This window comes from Salarias fasciatus, chromosome 18 (assembly GCF_902148845.1).
Source record: "Salarias fasciatus chromosome 18, fSalaFa1.1, whole genome shotgun sequence".
In the NCBI taxonomy this organism is placed as follows: Eukaryota; Metazoa; Chordata; class Actinopteri; order Blenniiformes; family Blenniidae; genus Salarias; species Salarias fasciatus.
In genome coordinates, this window is record NC_043762.1 from 31187819 (window position 1) to 31203211 (window position 15393).

A 15393-nucleotide genomic window follows, 5' to 3' on the forward strand; every position below is an offset into this window, starting at 1 on the left:
ATAATAAAACAACACTGTGATCGGGGGGGGGGGGGGGGGGGGGGGGGGGGGGGGGTGATCGGAGTGGAGTGCTGCAGCGTGCGGCGCCTCTCTCTGTCGCCTTCTCGCCCTCTCTCCCTGTGTGTGTGTGTGTGTGTGTTTATCTGAAAAGGAAAACCGAAAAGCAACATAATTTATGTTATTTTACTTGATTTTAATTTGAAAATGGACCAGACTGTCTCGTATTTTCCGTTCCCGACTTCCTGTGTGGTGCGATCTGCTCCGTCCGGCTTTACAGCTGGAGAAAATAGAGGAGTGGAGCGCCGCGGCCTGCAATTGTGTGAACATGAGAGAAGTTTTAGATTCAGGTGTCTCCAAAATGCATTGGAGCAGATGGGAGAAAATCCTGCGCTCTCCTCAAACAAATGCAGCTGGAGAGAGAACCGTTTGAGATAGAGACAAAGTGACTCAATTTTATGTGTCACAAGAAAAATTCCTACGTTTTGAGCTATAATTTGTGAAGATTGAGCCAGAAATGTGGCCGGGGGGACGAGAATAGAATTTATGTTTTGGATAAAATCCAGAGCCTCCCGCACTCTAAATTCCTTTCTCCCACTCTAGCCTCTCCAATACACACCCATTGTAAACTCCAAAAATGGAGTTTTTGTAGAGGACAAAATGCCTACGTTTTGGTGGAAAAATTACATTTCTGCATGAAAGTATGGCGAATCCCCTGGTAGTTGTTCAGGGATGAATTTTTTGTGATTTTCGGGAAAAGTCTATGAGAAATGAATGGGACAAAAATGCCGGTTTTTGGGGATTTTCTCGGCCATTTTTCATCGGAACGGCGACAAAAGTCACAGCACACCATTCCCGGAATTTACACACGTTTTGATGTGACTTTTGTGGTGCTGCTCCAAACGGTGCGGGACGAGTTTTACCTGCAAAGTTTTTGTGTCAGAAGAATATTAAAATGAAAATGTCGACACTTGACGAGGTCCGCCTAGGATAGTAATCTTTGCGCTTTGCCAAGGGCAGGCACAAAGAATAAGTCCGCTACACAGAAGTTTAGCACAAACTTCTGCTGCTGGAATGTGTCCAGCGGCAGCATGACGGAGGAACCAGGAGGAACCAGGAGGAACCAGGCAGCAGGAGATCTGCAGCTCAGAGCTGAAGATCATCTAGAAAGTGAAACACAGACATCATCATATATTGACTGAATTTGTTTAACCACGACTTGATTGACGCTAGCGTACTGGTTAGCAGCTAGGCTAACGGTAACACGTTCACTATAGAGCAGTAAAACGTCTGATATTTACCTTCTTTCTCAAACACCGTCGCTGGTGAGACGAGGGTGGGCGTCGCTAACAGCTTGATAATGATTTGATAGCTCGCCATGAAAAATAGAGAGCCAGAAACACTTTCTGGGAGTCCGTCATTGTTGTGGTTAGTTAGCGTGTGAGCAGACTGCGTCCTCAGTGACGTACTGACGTTCTGCAGTGACGTAGCTCCACCTCCGCCTCCGTGGCTCCCGAGGCGGTCGAAAAGCAAAGCCCGTGTTCAGGAGGCCCGGGGCTAGCATGCAGCAGAATCAAGGCTTCATTTGGTGCCCCCACCTCAGAATCACGCACTCCTCCTGGTGCCTCCACCTCAGCTACACCTTCATGACAAGAAGCTGGAAGAACTTCACCCCAACATGTGGGCTACACTGAGAATCTCTGCCTCTCCTCCTGGTCCAGTGGCTTCTGCTGAAAGAAGCTTGATGTTTGATTTTCTGTACAATCTATACTTCATGATAGGTATTCATATTGTATTTCATATATTCAATTAATTTTGCATATATTTATCTATAATTTATTATCTTGTTGACTATGCTGATTGGGAATTATCTTCCTTTAAGTAAAACAATTATCAAAGACAAATCTATCAAGTTTCTTGTTAGTATACAGTTTACGCTGGCAATGCAAGGGGGTGCCACCTAAAATCTTGCCTAGGGCGCCAGATTGGTTAAGGCCACGCTTGAACGCAATGTAAGGTTGGTGATCTGTGCAGACCTTTATACTATTATTTCGCTGACATTTTTCAGTGGAACATCTTAAAGCACTATAAGGCAACTGCTGTTGTGACTCTGAGTTATATAAAAATTGATTGATGAAGAGATTCACTCAGTTGCCTTTTATTCGTTTACTTAATTATATTGTGACTGTAATCCATTATTTGACTTGAGACTTTCTGAGCTCCTTTTATACATTTTTGCAAAGCCTAATTCAATATTTTTTAACAATGTGTTTTCTGGTGCACTATTTCATGTTGAAATAATCTATGGGGGGCATTATACATTCACAATATAATTTAATAATGTGAAAGGTTACTGTTTAATGTTTTATATGAATAAATATAATATAATATATGCAATATAATGAGGTTAATTTAAGTATTTCTGAAGTTTCAGGTGGGTAAATAGTTTATCTTCAGCCTCCACTGCAGCCCTGCCACATCTTAAAACATTTTCATACAAAACTAAAAATATGGACATGTATGGTTTGTCTAAATTATTCATAAGTGCTATAAATATATCCAGGGGTGGACTGGGGGGTAAAAGTGGCCCGGGAGACATGGACAGACCGGCCCACTTCATACGTGGTGTGACAACCAACCACAACCAGGCAGCAACACAAGTTTCATGTTCCTGAGTTCCTCGCTGAAAAAAGAAGCAATTTGGACCATAATCATATAATAATAATTAACCTTATGCTTTAAGTAGCTTACTGTAAAATAACTGCAGGTATATTATGATTTTATAGCATGTTGATACAATAGAATTTAGTTTCCCTATTTGCCAGTCTGTCAGTGACACCACCTGTCTATACCATGAGTCTACCACTAGAGGGCAACTTCATTACAGCAATAAGTTCATTTCTCAAAGTTTGTTTTATTTAAAAATAGATGAACAATATAGATGTAAATATTATTTTTAGATATATTATAAATAAACTAAACAGCAAGCAACTATACAAACAGCTATATAGAATCATGTGATAACTTATCCTTTATATAAAATAACAACTGTGCAGCTACTATACAAACAATATACAATAATACAATATACAAACTTATAGTTAGTTATACCTTAACCTTTGTCAGTCAGTTGTGTTGAAATGTTCACAACCATCCACAGTGTGGATCACAGAACTCTCCGGGTCCCTCTGGAACACATGCCGGCCTTTATGGGTGAGAGACAAAACGTGACATTAGCTATAACACATCCTCCCGTCCTGAAACCTGGGTTAAAACTAATAGGTCACCTTGTAAATGTTAGTTCAAGAGTCTGTAACAATAAGTCATTTATTAATTTAAAGATTGGTAAGTAGCTCAGTCACACACTAAAAGTAATGTGAATAGAAGTATTCCTGGATTTCGGCGGCGATGGTGACCTTCATATAGTGTTGGATAGTGGTGATGATGTAGTTGATGGTTGTTTGATAGGAAAGTGACAAGGGAACCTCGACCTCCTCCGGATCCAGAGTCAGACTGATGGATTTGTTTGGTTTTTTTCTATGTTGAGAGTGAGGTGTTCCTTGAGACAGACAACATATTTTCCAAGTAAAAGAATGATCTCTAAAAAAACAGCCTTGATCAACAGTCTCATCATCTAATGTGTGCTGCTTTAGTGGTTTACTATCAACAGCATTTGATATCAGTGCTCGTGGGTTATGGTTGGGCAAACAAGCATTATTGTCATCAGTCTTACCAACAAGTCTGGGACCCTCTCCTCTGTCCACATCTGGGTTATCTTCAATCTAGATTATGCTAGTTTACCAATAATCATCATCATCACACATCATCATCAGTAGGTATTTTACATAAAAAAGAGAAAAATCAATAAATTCTGGGATGGTATCACTGAATTATTCTGACAGCCAACTTGTACAGACAAGTAAACCATTCATTAATTTATGATCATTAAGTATTAGAGTCAATTAATTGATAATAACAGGTTAATTTCAACCACATGATAACGTGGCTACAAAGGTGAAAGACCCCATCCCATCATAATTAGCAACAGCACAGCCAGGTTCACATCTACAGGAAATGTCTGGTAAGCAAATGGTGGCTATTTTGGACTCCAGAGGCTAGCGCGCGCTGTGCTAACAGGACAGCTAATGTTGGAGCCCGGACTTCCGTCCCGCTGACTCCACCCGGTTCTTTTATTCTATGCTTGGTATAAAGAATGCCAAAACGACTGACTTCAGATTATTACCATTTATTTATGTATAGCCAAATGTAATGCTCAGCTGGACCTTACAGGGAAAGATACAAAGTATTTCGCCCCGAAAGGATCCTGATTGTTGATGAATCAGAGTTTTTATTCCATGTTCTTCTGGGCGGGGCCCCGACAGAGAGGCTGGACTTTGTTCGCAATTGGACAATTTGGTATTGATGTCAGCTGCCAACCAAGAGCTGACATCCTTATCCGGTATGTTTTGGAACACTAGTGAGTGTGTGTTGGTTTCTCCGGAACGTGTGGGTATGTTTACACCTTAGCAGAGCATCTTATAACCTTGGTGTACTTCTCTCAGGAAAGGCCTAATATACAGTTAATACAATTATTCCATAGTAGTAGTGTTAATTAAAGTATATCCCTAACAGTTCTCCCCTTTGATATGATTTCATCATATCACCAAAAAATGAACGTGTGTGATTGTGTGTGAGTGCGTATGTGTGTGTGTGAGTGGCAATGTGTAAGCCGAGGTAGGTAAAATAGCCTGTCATCAATCCTCTATGACGTAGCCCCGCCCCCTCTCGGTACATTCCGATCTCAGACAGGATCCTTCACCATCCCAAGACAAATGCGACTATGTGTAAGCGTGTTGAAAAGGCAGTTAAGAGCAGCAAGCGTTCTTCATTGCCGGATGCGTATGTAAATATGCATGTGTAGGGAAAGAAGATGAAAAGAGAAAAATTTAAAAGGATAAAAATAAGAAGGTAAAAATAAAAGAGAAAAAACAGCAAGCGTCCCTTCACTGATCTGGGCCTGTCTACCTCCGTACTGACGGAAAACCTTTCCTTCAGGAGCTTTGAACCCTTAATTACCACAGATCACAGCTCCAGCAATTTGCACAATTTTGTTTATATGAAACAGACGTGGGGACATCGGTAGAGCAGAACCTCACTCCTTGACACTCATTTGATCGCAGTACCGTTTGCCCTCTTAGTAGCGAGTCTATCACCTCCCTAGACGAAGAGGACACTGGGAGAACCGATCCTCATACCTTGACATTCACTCGGCCGCAGAAAGGCGTGTGACCTCTTGGCTTTTGAGTCTCTCACCTCCTCTGAATCAAAAACCACTGCTGGAAGCAGTTCAGTGTGTGTGTGGCAATCTTTGCCTAAATATATTTTTGTGTAAAACTTAGGTTTAAAGGTTATTGACGGAGTGCAAACTAACTGAAAAACCTGTAGATATATGCGGCTCCAGAGCACAGGGTGCTCAGATAAAAGAGAAGTTAACGATAAAGTGTAAAATTCTGGTTAAAATAATCATAATTAAACAATTAAAATAGTTTTTTAGCCAAGCGACTGTTAAAATTAGGTCAAAAGAACTCGTAAATTGTGTAACTTGGTAATTTACTTCACCTCGACAGGTGTAGAAGAGCGACAGAATGAAAGACAAAATTCTTAAGTGTTGGCAGGAACTGCCACCAGACAGCCTGGGAGGCCTGATGTTCAAAATTCATCTTAAACAAAACACCAGACTGACCAAGAAAGAACAGGGACCGGCGTTAGAACGTTTGATCGACTGGGCAGAAAAACTTCAGAAAGAGGGAACCCTGGGAGTATGGGAAGGACGGCGCCCGGAACCGTCAAAAATACGAAACCTGATAAAAACTACTGAGGACGGAATAAAAAACATTGCTAAACTCATTGAGCAGGCAGACCACCTCAAAAGTAGAAATCTTAAAAATAAACAGCAAAAAATGGAGGACTGCCTGGCATTAACTAGAGTTTTCGATGCGGACTATCTTAGCGTAATCCGTTCTGAACAACCTGAAGACAAAAAGAGGCTGGAGAAATTAGAAAATCCACTAAAAAACCCTGAAAAACCCACTAGTCCTCCCCCATACTCAGAGCAGCCTCAGCCGCTATCAGTGCCTTATGCTGAGGCCTTCTTGGCACTTCAGAAAGCCCAAGAAGAAGCAAAACAAAGGGAGTGTGACTCCCTCGTTTCAACCCAAACACCTATATTACAAGTAAACAATGCTCTGGTGGACGCTGTGATCATGGGTGAAGACGCGACCCCTCTGCACAGAGCAATACAGGAGATGGAAAGAAACCAAAGTGTCCCTGGACCTTCTGGGGAGACACAACAAAAAGCACATGGAGTCCCTGGTGAAGCTAAAACACAACAGTCTTCACCTAATAACCTCGACACAAGCCTGCATGATGTCGCGTGTGAGATAAACAGAGAACTCGGAGAGCTAAAAAGGATGAGACAAGAGACAGAGAGAGAGACCAGAGAGGTCCGAGAATTAATCCGAATGCAGACACCTCGCACAAAATCACTGGCCAATTTCAAAACTAGGACACGAGGAGAGAGGGAGAGAGAGGAAAGGGAGTCAGAATTAGCCAGAAAACTAAAAGAGATTGAGCTGGAGGAGATGAGACGTAAAAGGGGGGAAGAGAGCAGAGAGAGCAGTGAGGGGGACAGGGAAAGATTCGTGAGCAGAAAGGGTAGACCTCTCAACTCATACGGGTTACTGGACAGTGAGCTGAATCTACACAGAGGCCTAACCTCAGATTCTGACCCAGATGATGAAACACCCTCAAATGGAATGTTCCCCCTGGTAACGGCAATTTCACAAGATGGACAGCGGACAACCACATACTGCCCATTCACATGTCAGGATATGGAATCCATCCGATTGAAACTTCCTTCGTTAAAGGAGGGAGGGGGATGTTGGATCCGAGAATTCCTGGAACTGGGCAAAGGCTCAACGCTCACGATGGGAGACTTCCGGAAATGCGCCGGAGCGTCTCTGACCCTGACTGAGCTGAGAGAGCTGGAACATCGAGCTGGTACAAATGAGGCTTATGACCATGAGAGACTTGGGGTTTATAACAGACGGCTGTGGATAATTATTCGTGAACAATACCCCTCGAGATTGGATCACACAGAACTTATAAAGATGACCCTGAAAACAGGCGAGTCCGGTCCGGACTACATCGCGCGCACACAAATAAAGTGGCAGGAGAAAACAGGAGGAACCGTTCGTGGTGCCATGGAACGAGTGTATCGGAGTGCTGTTGAATCATCCCTGCCCCCACAAATCTCAGAAAAACTAAAGGACACCGTGGGACTAAACAGAATGGACTTTGACACTTGGAAAGCACACGTGGAACACCACATTAACAAAGCACAAGAAAAAGAGAAAACAACAAATGAGGAGATAAAGGACACGAAGTACCAGTTCGTAAAAACCCAGCTGCAAGAACTCAGAAAGAAGATTAACGAGGACAAAAAGACAAAACAGAAGGATGTGGAACAGATGGTGGTCACAACTGAGGAGCCAGAAACTTCAACGGTCGTGATAAAGTCAGAACCAATTCCCATTTTTCAGGCCGCACAGAGAGAATCCTTTGCCCCCAGAGGCAGAGGGAGACCGTACAGAGCCCAAGCACGAAGATCCTGGCAACCGCCACCTCAAACATACAGATACAGAGAGAATGACTGTTATCTCTGCGGATCATATGACCATTGGGCCCGAGACTGCCCACACGGTGCCGGCTTTGTACCCTATGCTCAACAAAGAAGACCACCTTTTGTGGCACGGGGGGGGGGTACCAGCCACAGGGCCCGTCACGGCCCCAACCTCCAGCACAAGGGGAGCACCTGCAGCAGGGGCCTCCACAACAAAATCCACACCAGCCCCCGAATCAACAAATGATGCCCTAGGGTGGCCGAGGTCCTACAAGGGGTGGGGAAGTAGCTGACTCTGTGTTCGACCAAAAATTATTTCCTGAACCTATTGTAGAGTTAACTATAAATGAAAAAATCACAAAATTCATGCTAGACACCGGAGCACGATACAGCACAATAAACGAGCCATACCCACCCTCACTACACACAACATCAGTTGTAGGATTTTCGGGAAAAACAGAATTATGGCCATTTTCTGAAAAATTACAATGTGAATGGGAAGGTTATACATTTGAACACCGGTTCTTGCTCTCGCCTAAATGTCCTGTAAATCTACTGGCGAGAGACGTGATTGCAACCATGAATGCACAAATAATTTGTGGAAGAAAACACACTGACATTATTTTCCCTGATGGTAAAATCAGGCGATGTCTCATAGACAAAACATCCCATCAATTGACACAAGCAGCAGCTCAACACACCGACACACAGGAGGAGCCCAAGGCCGAGATATGGTGGGGGAGACTCAGACACTCCGCCGAAACACCTCTCCACGAGGCTTATGAAAAATGGGAGCCATGGATTAGAAGCCTCAGAACATACGTGCCCCCCGTCGACACCCCACATTGTACCTACAACTACTCATTGAACCCTGATCCAGAATACGATGCCCTCTGGGAAGCAAAAGAACATCTATTCACCCAGGAGGGCACGCCGTGGTTAACGGTGGAAAACATCTATGTTGGACCAGAAGGCGTGGCTGCTGCAGTGAATCTACAAGACACACTGACGCCGCTATACGCACTTGACCATGACTCAACGCCACACATCACTCTGGCAGTGGCAGCCGGAGGACAAGCCAAGAACCTGGGCCCCATGATGAAGCATGCCCTGGACAAATCAAACGTTTGGAGCCCCACTGTTAACCCACTACTGCAGTACTGTAAAGAAAATAACATCTACCGCATTGTTCACAGATCACATGCAGCACAAACACTAGAAAAAACCACTCTAGAAAGAACACACGGCCGAGAGAACACAGACTCTCCAATCACAGAAAAACTACTGGAACAGGTACCCCTACAGGTGTGGTCCCAGGGACCCACACTAACACTGTGCTGAATTATCTCACTTTAACCAAATTGACATTTTCACCAAAGCATCAACAAGTACCAAACACAACTTACTTGCCAGTCATGAAGGGATTTTCTCTTTTTGTCCCTGAGCTTCTCAGAGCCACCTTTTCGTTTTGTTTTGTTCTCCATATTTTGGCCTACTTTCACCCATCCAAAGTTCCCTTCAGATGTCCGTCTGGGCTGTGTGTGATTGACAGGTGACAGCAGCTGCAGAGTGAGGGAGTGGGTGGGACTTAACCACTGCAGGGATGAAATGTGATTGGCTATCAGCAGCAATCCCAGGTAAACCAGCCTCTGGCATCAGGAGCTGTCCAGCTGACAGCCCAGCCTCCTTGTGGAGCGGACCATAGCGCTGTTGGCGGTGTCATGTCAGACTTTTTTTTTTTCCTCGTGGTCCGACCGGCCCACTGAGGCAGCGGCCCACCGGGAAACCTCCCGGTGCTCCCGATGGCCAGTCTGCCCTTGAATATATCCCAGTGTAAGGATTTGAACATGGAGCCTAATATGAAGAATATTATGAATATTCAGGATATGATATATATTCATTATACTGTATATATTTAGGGCATGCCATGCTTATTCAAACATATGTCATGTCATTAACAGAGATTTGATGTTTATTACAAACCAAACCGTTTGAAAATCGGTTGAAATTTGAGCAAGTTATGGCTTGTTAAACAGTTCATGTCTCATCAACACAATGTAATGAGAGAGCGAGATTCCCGTACAAAGATGGCCGACCTCTGTGGACGTCCAACTTCATTGGCCAGCAGCGTGACGAGGCATCTAAGTGTTCTATAAGATATCTATGGTCTTTCCTCTGAAAGTCAATGATTTCTATGGCCTGCAGAAAAATCATGTGCAACAGAACAACCGTTCTGGCTGTGATCCGTCTCCGGTCCGGAATCACCGCAGCACACCACCTGCAGTGCCTCTGCAGTCCGCTGGAGGAGGTTGCCAGATCTGTCATGAAACCCTTTTAACTCAATAGAAAGCAGTCCAAAAAAACACGTCATAAACACATAATTATTTCATCAACCCGTCCGACGTGTTCAACAAAGAAGCTTGATTTGGCAGAAACCCGCCCAATCTGGCAACACAGAGCCGCTCCGGTCATACAGCTGTATTCCACAGAACAGCTAAGAATCTAAACACAGCTCCAAAAAATTAAGAATGCAGGCAGCAAGAGCGCATCGAGGAGGCAAACCACACGCAGCAGTCAGGAAAATAATATACAATATTAAACTCACCAGGCTTTCACAGAAGTACAGTCCTCCGGTTTTTATGACTGGAGGCAAAAACCACAGGAGCACAGGTTTGCTGCTCGGTCCTGAATCTCACTCCACCACTCTTCTGCACGTTTGTCTGATAATGTCGCTGTGACTGACTCTGATGAGTCTGTTGTGGATGAAAGCTCGAGAGCGGAGATTGGAGCTGGTCACACATGAATTTTGTGACCTGGAAAAGCTCCTCGAACACCAGGAGAAGCAGGACAAACTGTTCATCAACAAGACGGACCGTCCAGCGGCATTTCAAAACAAATGTGTCCATGTTTTGACCAGCTTACTGCCGTTAACTTAATCACGGGTGACTATGAGAAGCCAATACAAACTACAGCCAGGTTAGCTAAGGACCCCATTTATCCCGGGACCCCGATGAGTGACAGCTGTCCTCGCAGATGCCTGTCTGAATGTCGTTACATGCGCCGCAGTGGCGCTGTTGGATTTAAAACTTTTATTTTTTCTTGGTTGGCTTATGGTAGGGCTGATACAATTCTTGGTGGGGCTTTAGTCCAACCAAGCCCCACCCTGGCACCGCCTATGTTCAAGGACCTCCTCAATCCTGTCACTACGTCTTCTGCGGAGGAAGCAGAGGCTGAGGTCTCAGAGGTGGACTCGTCCATCACCCAAGTCAAAGTCACCAAGGTGGTCGGTAAGCTCCTCGGTCTCAAGGCACCGGAGGTGGATGACATTCACCCTGAATACCTTGAGTCTCTGGATGTGCAAGGACTGTCTTGGTTGACACGTCTCTGCAACATGGCGTGGCGGTCAGGGACGGTGCCTCTGGATTGGCAGACCGGGGTGGTGGTCCCCCTGTTTAAAAAGGGGGACCGGAGGGTGTGCTCCGACTATAGGGGGGTCAGACTCCTCAGCCTGCAGCTTGCCGGAGGCTGATCAGACTCCTGGGAAAGTCTGTTCCATAACCTCAGACCGTCCCTGGGCCGTGTCGTTGGTGCCGACATGGATGATCACCTATTGGACAGTGGAGGGGATGGACTCCGGGGCAGGAGTCCTGGCTCTCTTTGAGGTGGTAGTGGCTCCCAGAGTGACTCCGGACTGACTCTCCTTGATCAGCCTCCGGCAAGCTGCAGAGGTTGAAGCCTGGGATTTTTGCTGCTGCTCCGGCAGCGTGGAACAACAGTGCAGCTCCAGGACCACAGCAAAGTGATCTGTCTCCGGGACCGCGGTGGAGCGACGAGGTCCGAATCCGGTGAGATGGGGGACTATTGTGGTGTCTGGCAGTGGCGAGGGAGCCACGAAGTCCATGGCTTCCAGGTTGTAGTGGCAGAGAGCCGTGGGCTGCCAGAGGACGCGGGAACAGCAGAGGCCTTCACCATCCATTGCACCGTCACTGTCGTGCTGCAGGGCAAGGCAGTGGTTAGAGAGGGGTAGTGGAGGCGGAACCACTGTGAGATTATGCTTTGTCTACTGCTGGTGGTCTGGTGTGGCGCAGGATGGAGCCCAGGGTGTCGGGGCGGCGGCGGCTGAAAATGACGCTATTACCAGAGATTGCTGAGTGGGCCAACAGCATAGTCTTAGCCAGCATAACGTCTTTCTCCCTGAGCTCCTCCGAAAACCAGCAAATGTCCTCCCTCAGGTCAGCGATGGTTTTATCTGCTTTTGAGACGGGAGGTGCGGTTGAGGTCCGGCATGCATGGCTGCGGCCATATAGAGGCCGCCAGCCGCCAGCAGCACAGCATCACTGCTGTCCAACACCGGGACCCACGGACACACGCCTCTGGTCTCTGGGGCCCGGGATCACCACCGGTGTAGATGTGCTGCCGCCTCGCCGAGACATTGAAAAGTTGAGGAAGTCGAAGGGAGAGGGCACCTGTTAATGGGACTTTACTCACATCACTGCAGCTGAATCCAGATCACAGAGTTCTTGATGATTGTTTTCTGTTTTTAGATTAGTGGTTGTTTTCGTTCTGAAAATCCTTTCATTTTTACTGACTACAGTAATTGCAGTCTGTCTCTGACTCCTTTAGGGAGAGCGTCAGGACTCGGACATCGTTGAGGAAAGAAACGCCCAGGTCCAGCTGGAGAAGGCCAAGGTACTCACACACTCTGTAGCTTCACAACATGACTTTAATGAGCAAGCTCCTTCTTTTACAGTGTTTTCCAGCAATACAGCACAAAGGCACCAGACACCACTGCATCAACAGTTCCACTGGTGGCGGTGGTTATTGCATCTTTAAAGCAATTTTGACTTGTTGATCATCTGCATCTGTACTCAAAGTCACATTAGGTATAAATGAAGGCAAGCGAAAGAAAACTGTTATCTGAATGAGCAAACCCCAAAGCACTGTCATCCACACCACAGTGTATTGATCCAAAATGCCAAAGTTAGACTTCTTTTACAGTTTTTCACAATTGCTAAAACACATTTCTTGAAACCTCCATCCATTTTCTCAAAACCTTAAACACAAATCCAAAAATCCACACTACATTCACAAAAAACTCAGACATTTCTGTCAAAATCGAATTATCGCCTCAAAACCAGTTCTCTTGTGATCAAAACCACACTATGCGTTCAGATCTCACACACAGCAGGTAAAAACATCTTCACCTCAGATCGTTCATTAGACACTACATGAAATAACTGAGGACACAGCAGCAGTCCTCACTTTTTAAACCTGCTGGGTTCTTTTCCCATTAACACATTTCCTGGACAGCATTTACCATTTAATCCTTTCAATCTGCTAAATTTAAAGACTATAAAGCAGTTTTAAGGCTCATTCATTCATGTTCTACACCTCCTACCCTGTTCAGGGTCATGGGCTGCTGGAGCTAATCGCAGCTACTGATGGGTGAGGATGGAGTCCACTTGGACCAGTCTCCACTACATCACATTGACCACGTTTACATAGACCCAGAAATCCTCTGTATATTCGGATTATAAGGTGTAGCAGATTGTAAATGAGTCATACTGAGAGGATCCGCTTCGAGGTCATCTAAACTGATCAATAATCCGCTCTGTGTCTCATATATATGGTCCTTGACAGCAGAGCAGATTAAACGGGGATTATTGGTTCTGCCCTGTGTTCCCTTGTACGTAGTGATGTGACGACACGACAGGAAGCAGGAAACAGGAAGCAGGAAAGTAAAAAACAAGCAGAAGAACTGGACGGTGGCTGAGAAACACTTTTTTAAGTGTTACCCTGAGAGAACAAACACTGGAGGAGAGATGGAGCCAGCTGTTGAAAGAGCTTGGTGGTAGACTACCAGTGGACCGCCGCCGGTGTTCTGGATTCACTGGTTCCCATGGTAACGAGAGACGGATACCTGTAAACACATGCTGGAAACGGCAGATGTTAAAATAAGACTCACAAAAGACTCTAAACTAATACATTTACTGTAACTGTAGAAAACCAACGTTCACCAGAACCTCTACAAGTTTTAGTCGGTTTTCCACATCAGTTGGTCACAAGTTAACACGGACACCAGTTAATTCGAAACATTGGCAGGCGTAGCAGAGCCTCACAACCGACCGGTGCTCGACACCGGGATGTGGCGCCGGGCGGGGGAGGAGCTCTCTGAGCAGCGTCTCATGGGGATGTTGAAGCATCATTTGAGCAGAGATCCGGCAGATAAAAACACTCTGCTGGGCTCCGAGCACTGCTGCTGCAGAGCTACAGACCTGAACATTCAGTGAGAGACTTTGTGTGCGTGTCACAGGACGCCCTGTAATCCGCTTCACCCAGGACCCTGGAGAACCAGGATTCATCGTGGATTGCTTTGTCTGCTGTCCATGTGTACAAAATGCGTTCAAGAGGATTTCAACCTGTTTTCAATCGGATTGAAAGAACACCCATTTAAACTGAGCCAGTGAGACATACTGCCACACACTCACTTTCACACCAATTAGCCTCATACCACATTATTGGGCCATGAGAGGAAACCAGAGGTATGGGAGGAAAGTATTCCTATTACAGTTTTTTTTTTTTTTAATTTCTCCATAATTCTGCATGGAGTGACTGGATGAGTCACCACATGCACAAAATTAACCTGTGATATAACAGACGTGTCAATGGAGGAAGTTAGGAAGCATATCTGAAAATTACAGTAGATATGTTCTTTAGTTGACAAAAAAACAAAAAGAAAAACAAAAAAATTTAAAAATCAAGCAAAAAACCCAGTATGGGAGATGACCTGTTACAAAGTGAAATGTTGAGCTGCAGAAGACAAACAGACAAACTGAAGATGTCAGGAGGCAGAAAACAGAAAAAAATATATTGGGCTTGGCATATTTTAAGACCTGTCGTTTTTACACAACCAGATATTTTTCTTTCATTACAACAGGAAACCTGTTGTTTCGCAGTGACTGTGACGCTTCTTTTGTGTTCCCAGTACAAGCCTGTGGCGTTTGCTGTACGCTGCAACTTCTCTTACACACCAGCAGATGACGACAACGTTCCCGTCCCAGGCCAGGCCGTCACCTTCGAAGCCAGAGACTTCATACATGTCAAAGAGGTTTGAAACACAGACACACCAGTCAGTCAGTGACAATACAGCCAGTGTGAGACGGAGGCTGCTGTAGTGGTGAGCAATGGTCTGACAGCTCTTTTCACGGCGCCGCTGGATGTACAGCACCATGAAAAACTTTAAAGACAAGGCCATATTTACTGATTTTCATTGATGATATGCCATTTAAACATTCTGAGGCCCATCACAGTACCATGATTCAAACTTTTTTTTCTTGTCCTTCTCAATGAGCAGAAGTTTAACAATGACTGGTGGATTGGCCGGCCGGTGAAGGAGGATGGCGTGGTGGGCTTCGTCCCGAGTCCAGTCAACCTGGAAACCATTCTCATCAGGAGAGAAGTCCAAGCCAGGAAAGCTGCCAAGGCCTTAGCCAAGTATGAGCAAGCTTTACTTTGACTGATCTTCAGATGTTTGGGTGCAAATCCCAACCGTTGACTCATGATGGGACTTTGTCCCCAAAACTTCATTAGGAGCTTCAATATCAATTAATTGCCACACATCAGTAAAAAAAAAAAGTGAAACTGTAAACAACTGATTAAAATGCATGAGTGTGAAATGAAGAGGATTTAAAGTTCACAACAATTAACAGTGAACT

The 15393-nt window shown here is 45.2% G+C and overlaps 1 protein-coding gene across 1 annotated transcript in view; it reads left to right on the plus strand.

Moving 5' to 3' along the window:
- Positions 1-15393, plus strand: part of cacnb2b (calcium channel, voltage-dependent, beta 2b) — a 57390-nt gene that overhangs the window by 22314 nt on the left and 19683 nt on the right. The window contains exons 2-4 of the mRNA XM_030116056.1: positions 12302-12367; positions 14664-14786; positions 15033-15172. Coding sequence (XP_029971916.1) covers positions 12302-12367; positions 14664-14786; positions 15033-15172 — 329 coding nt within the window. The remainder of the gene's footprint in view (positions 1-12301; positions 12368-14663; positions 14787-15032; positions 15173-15393) is intronic.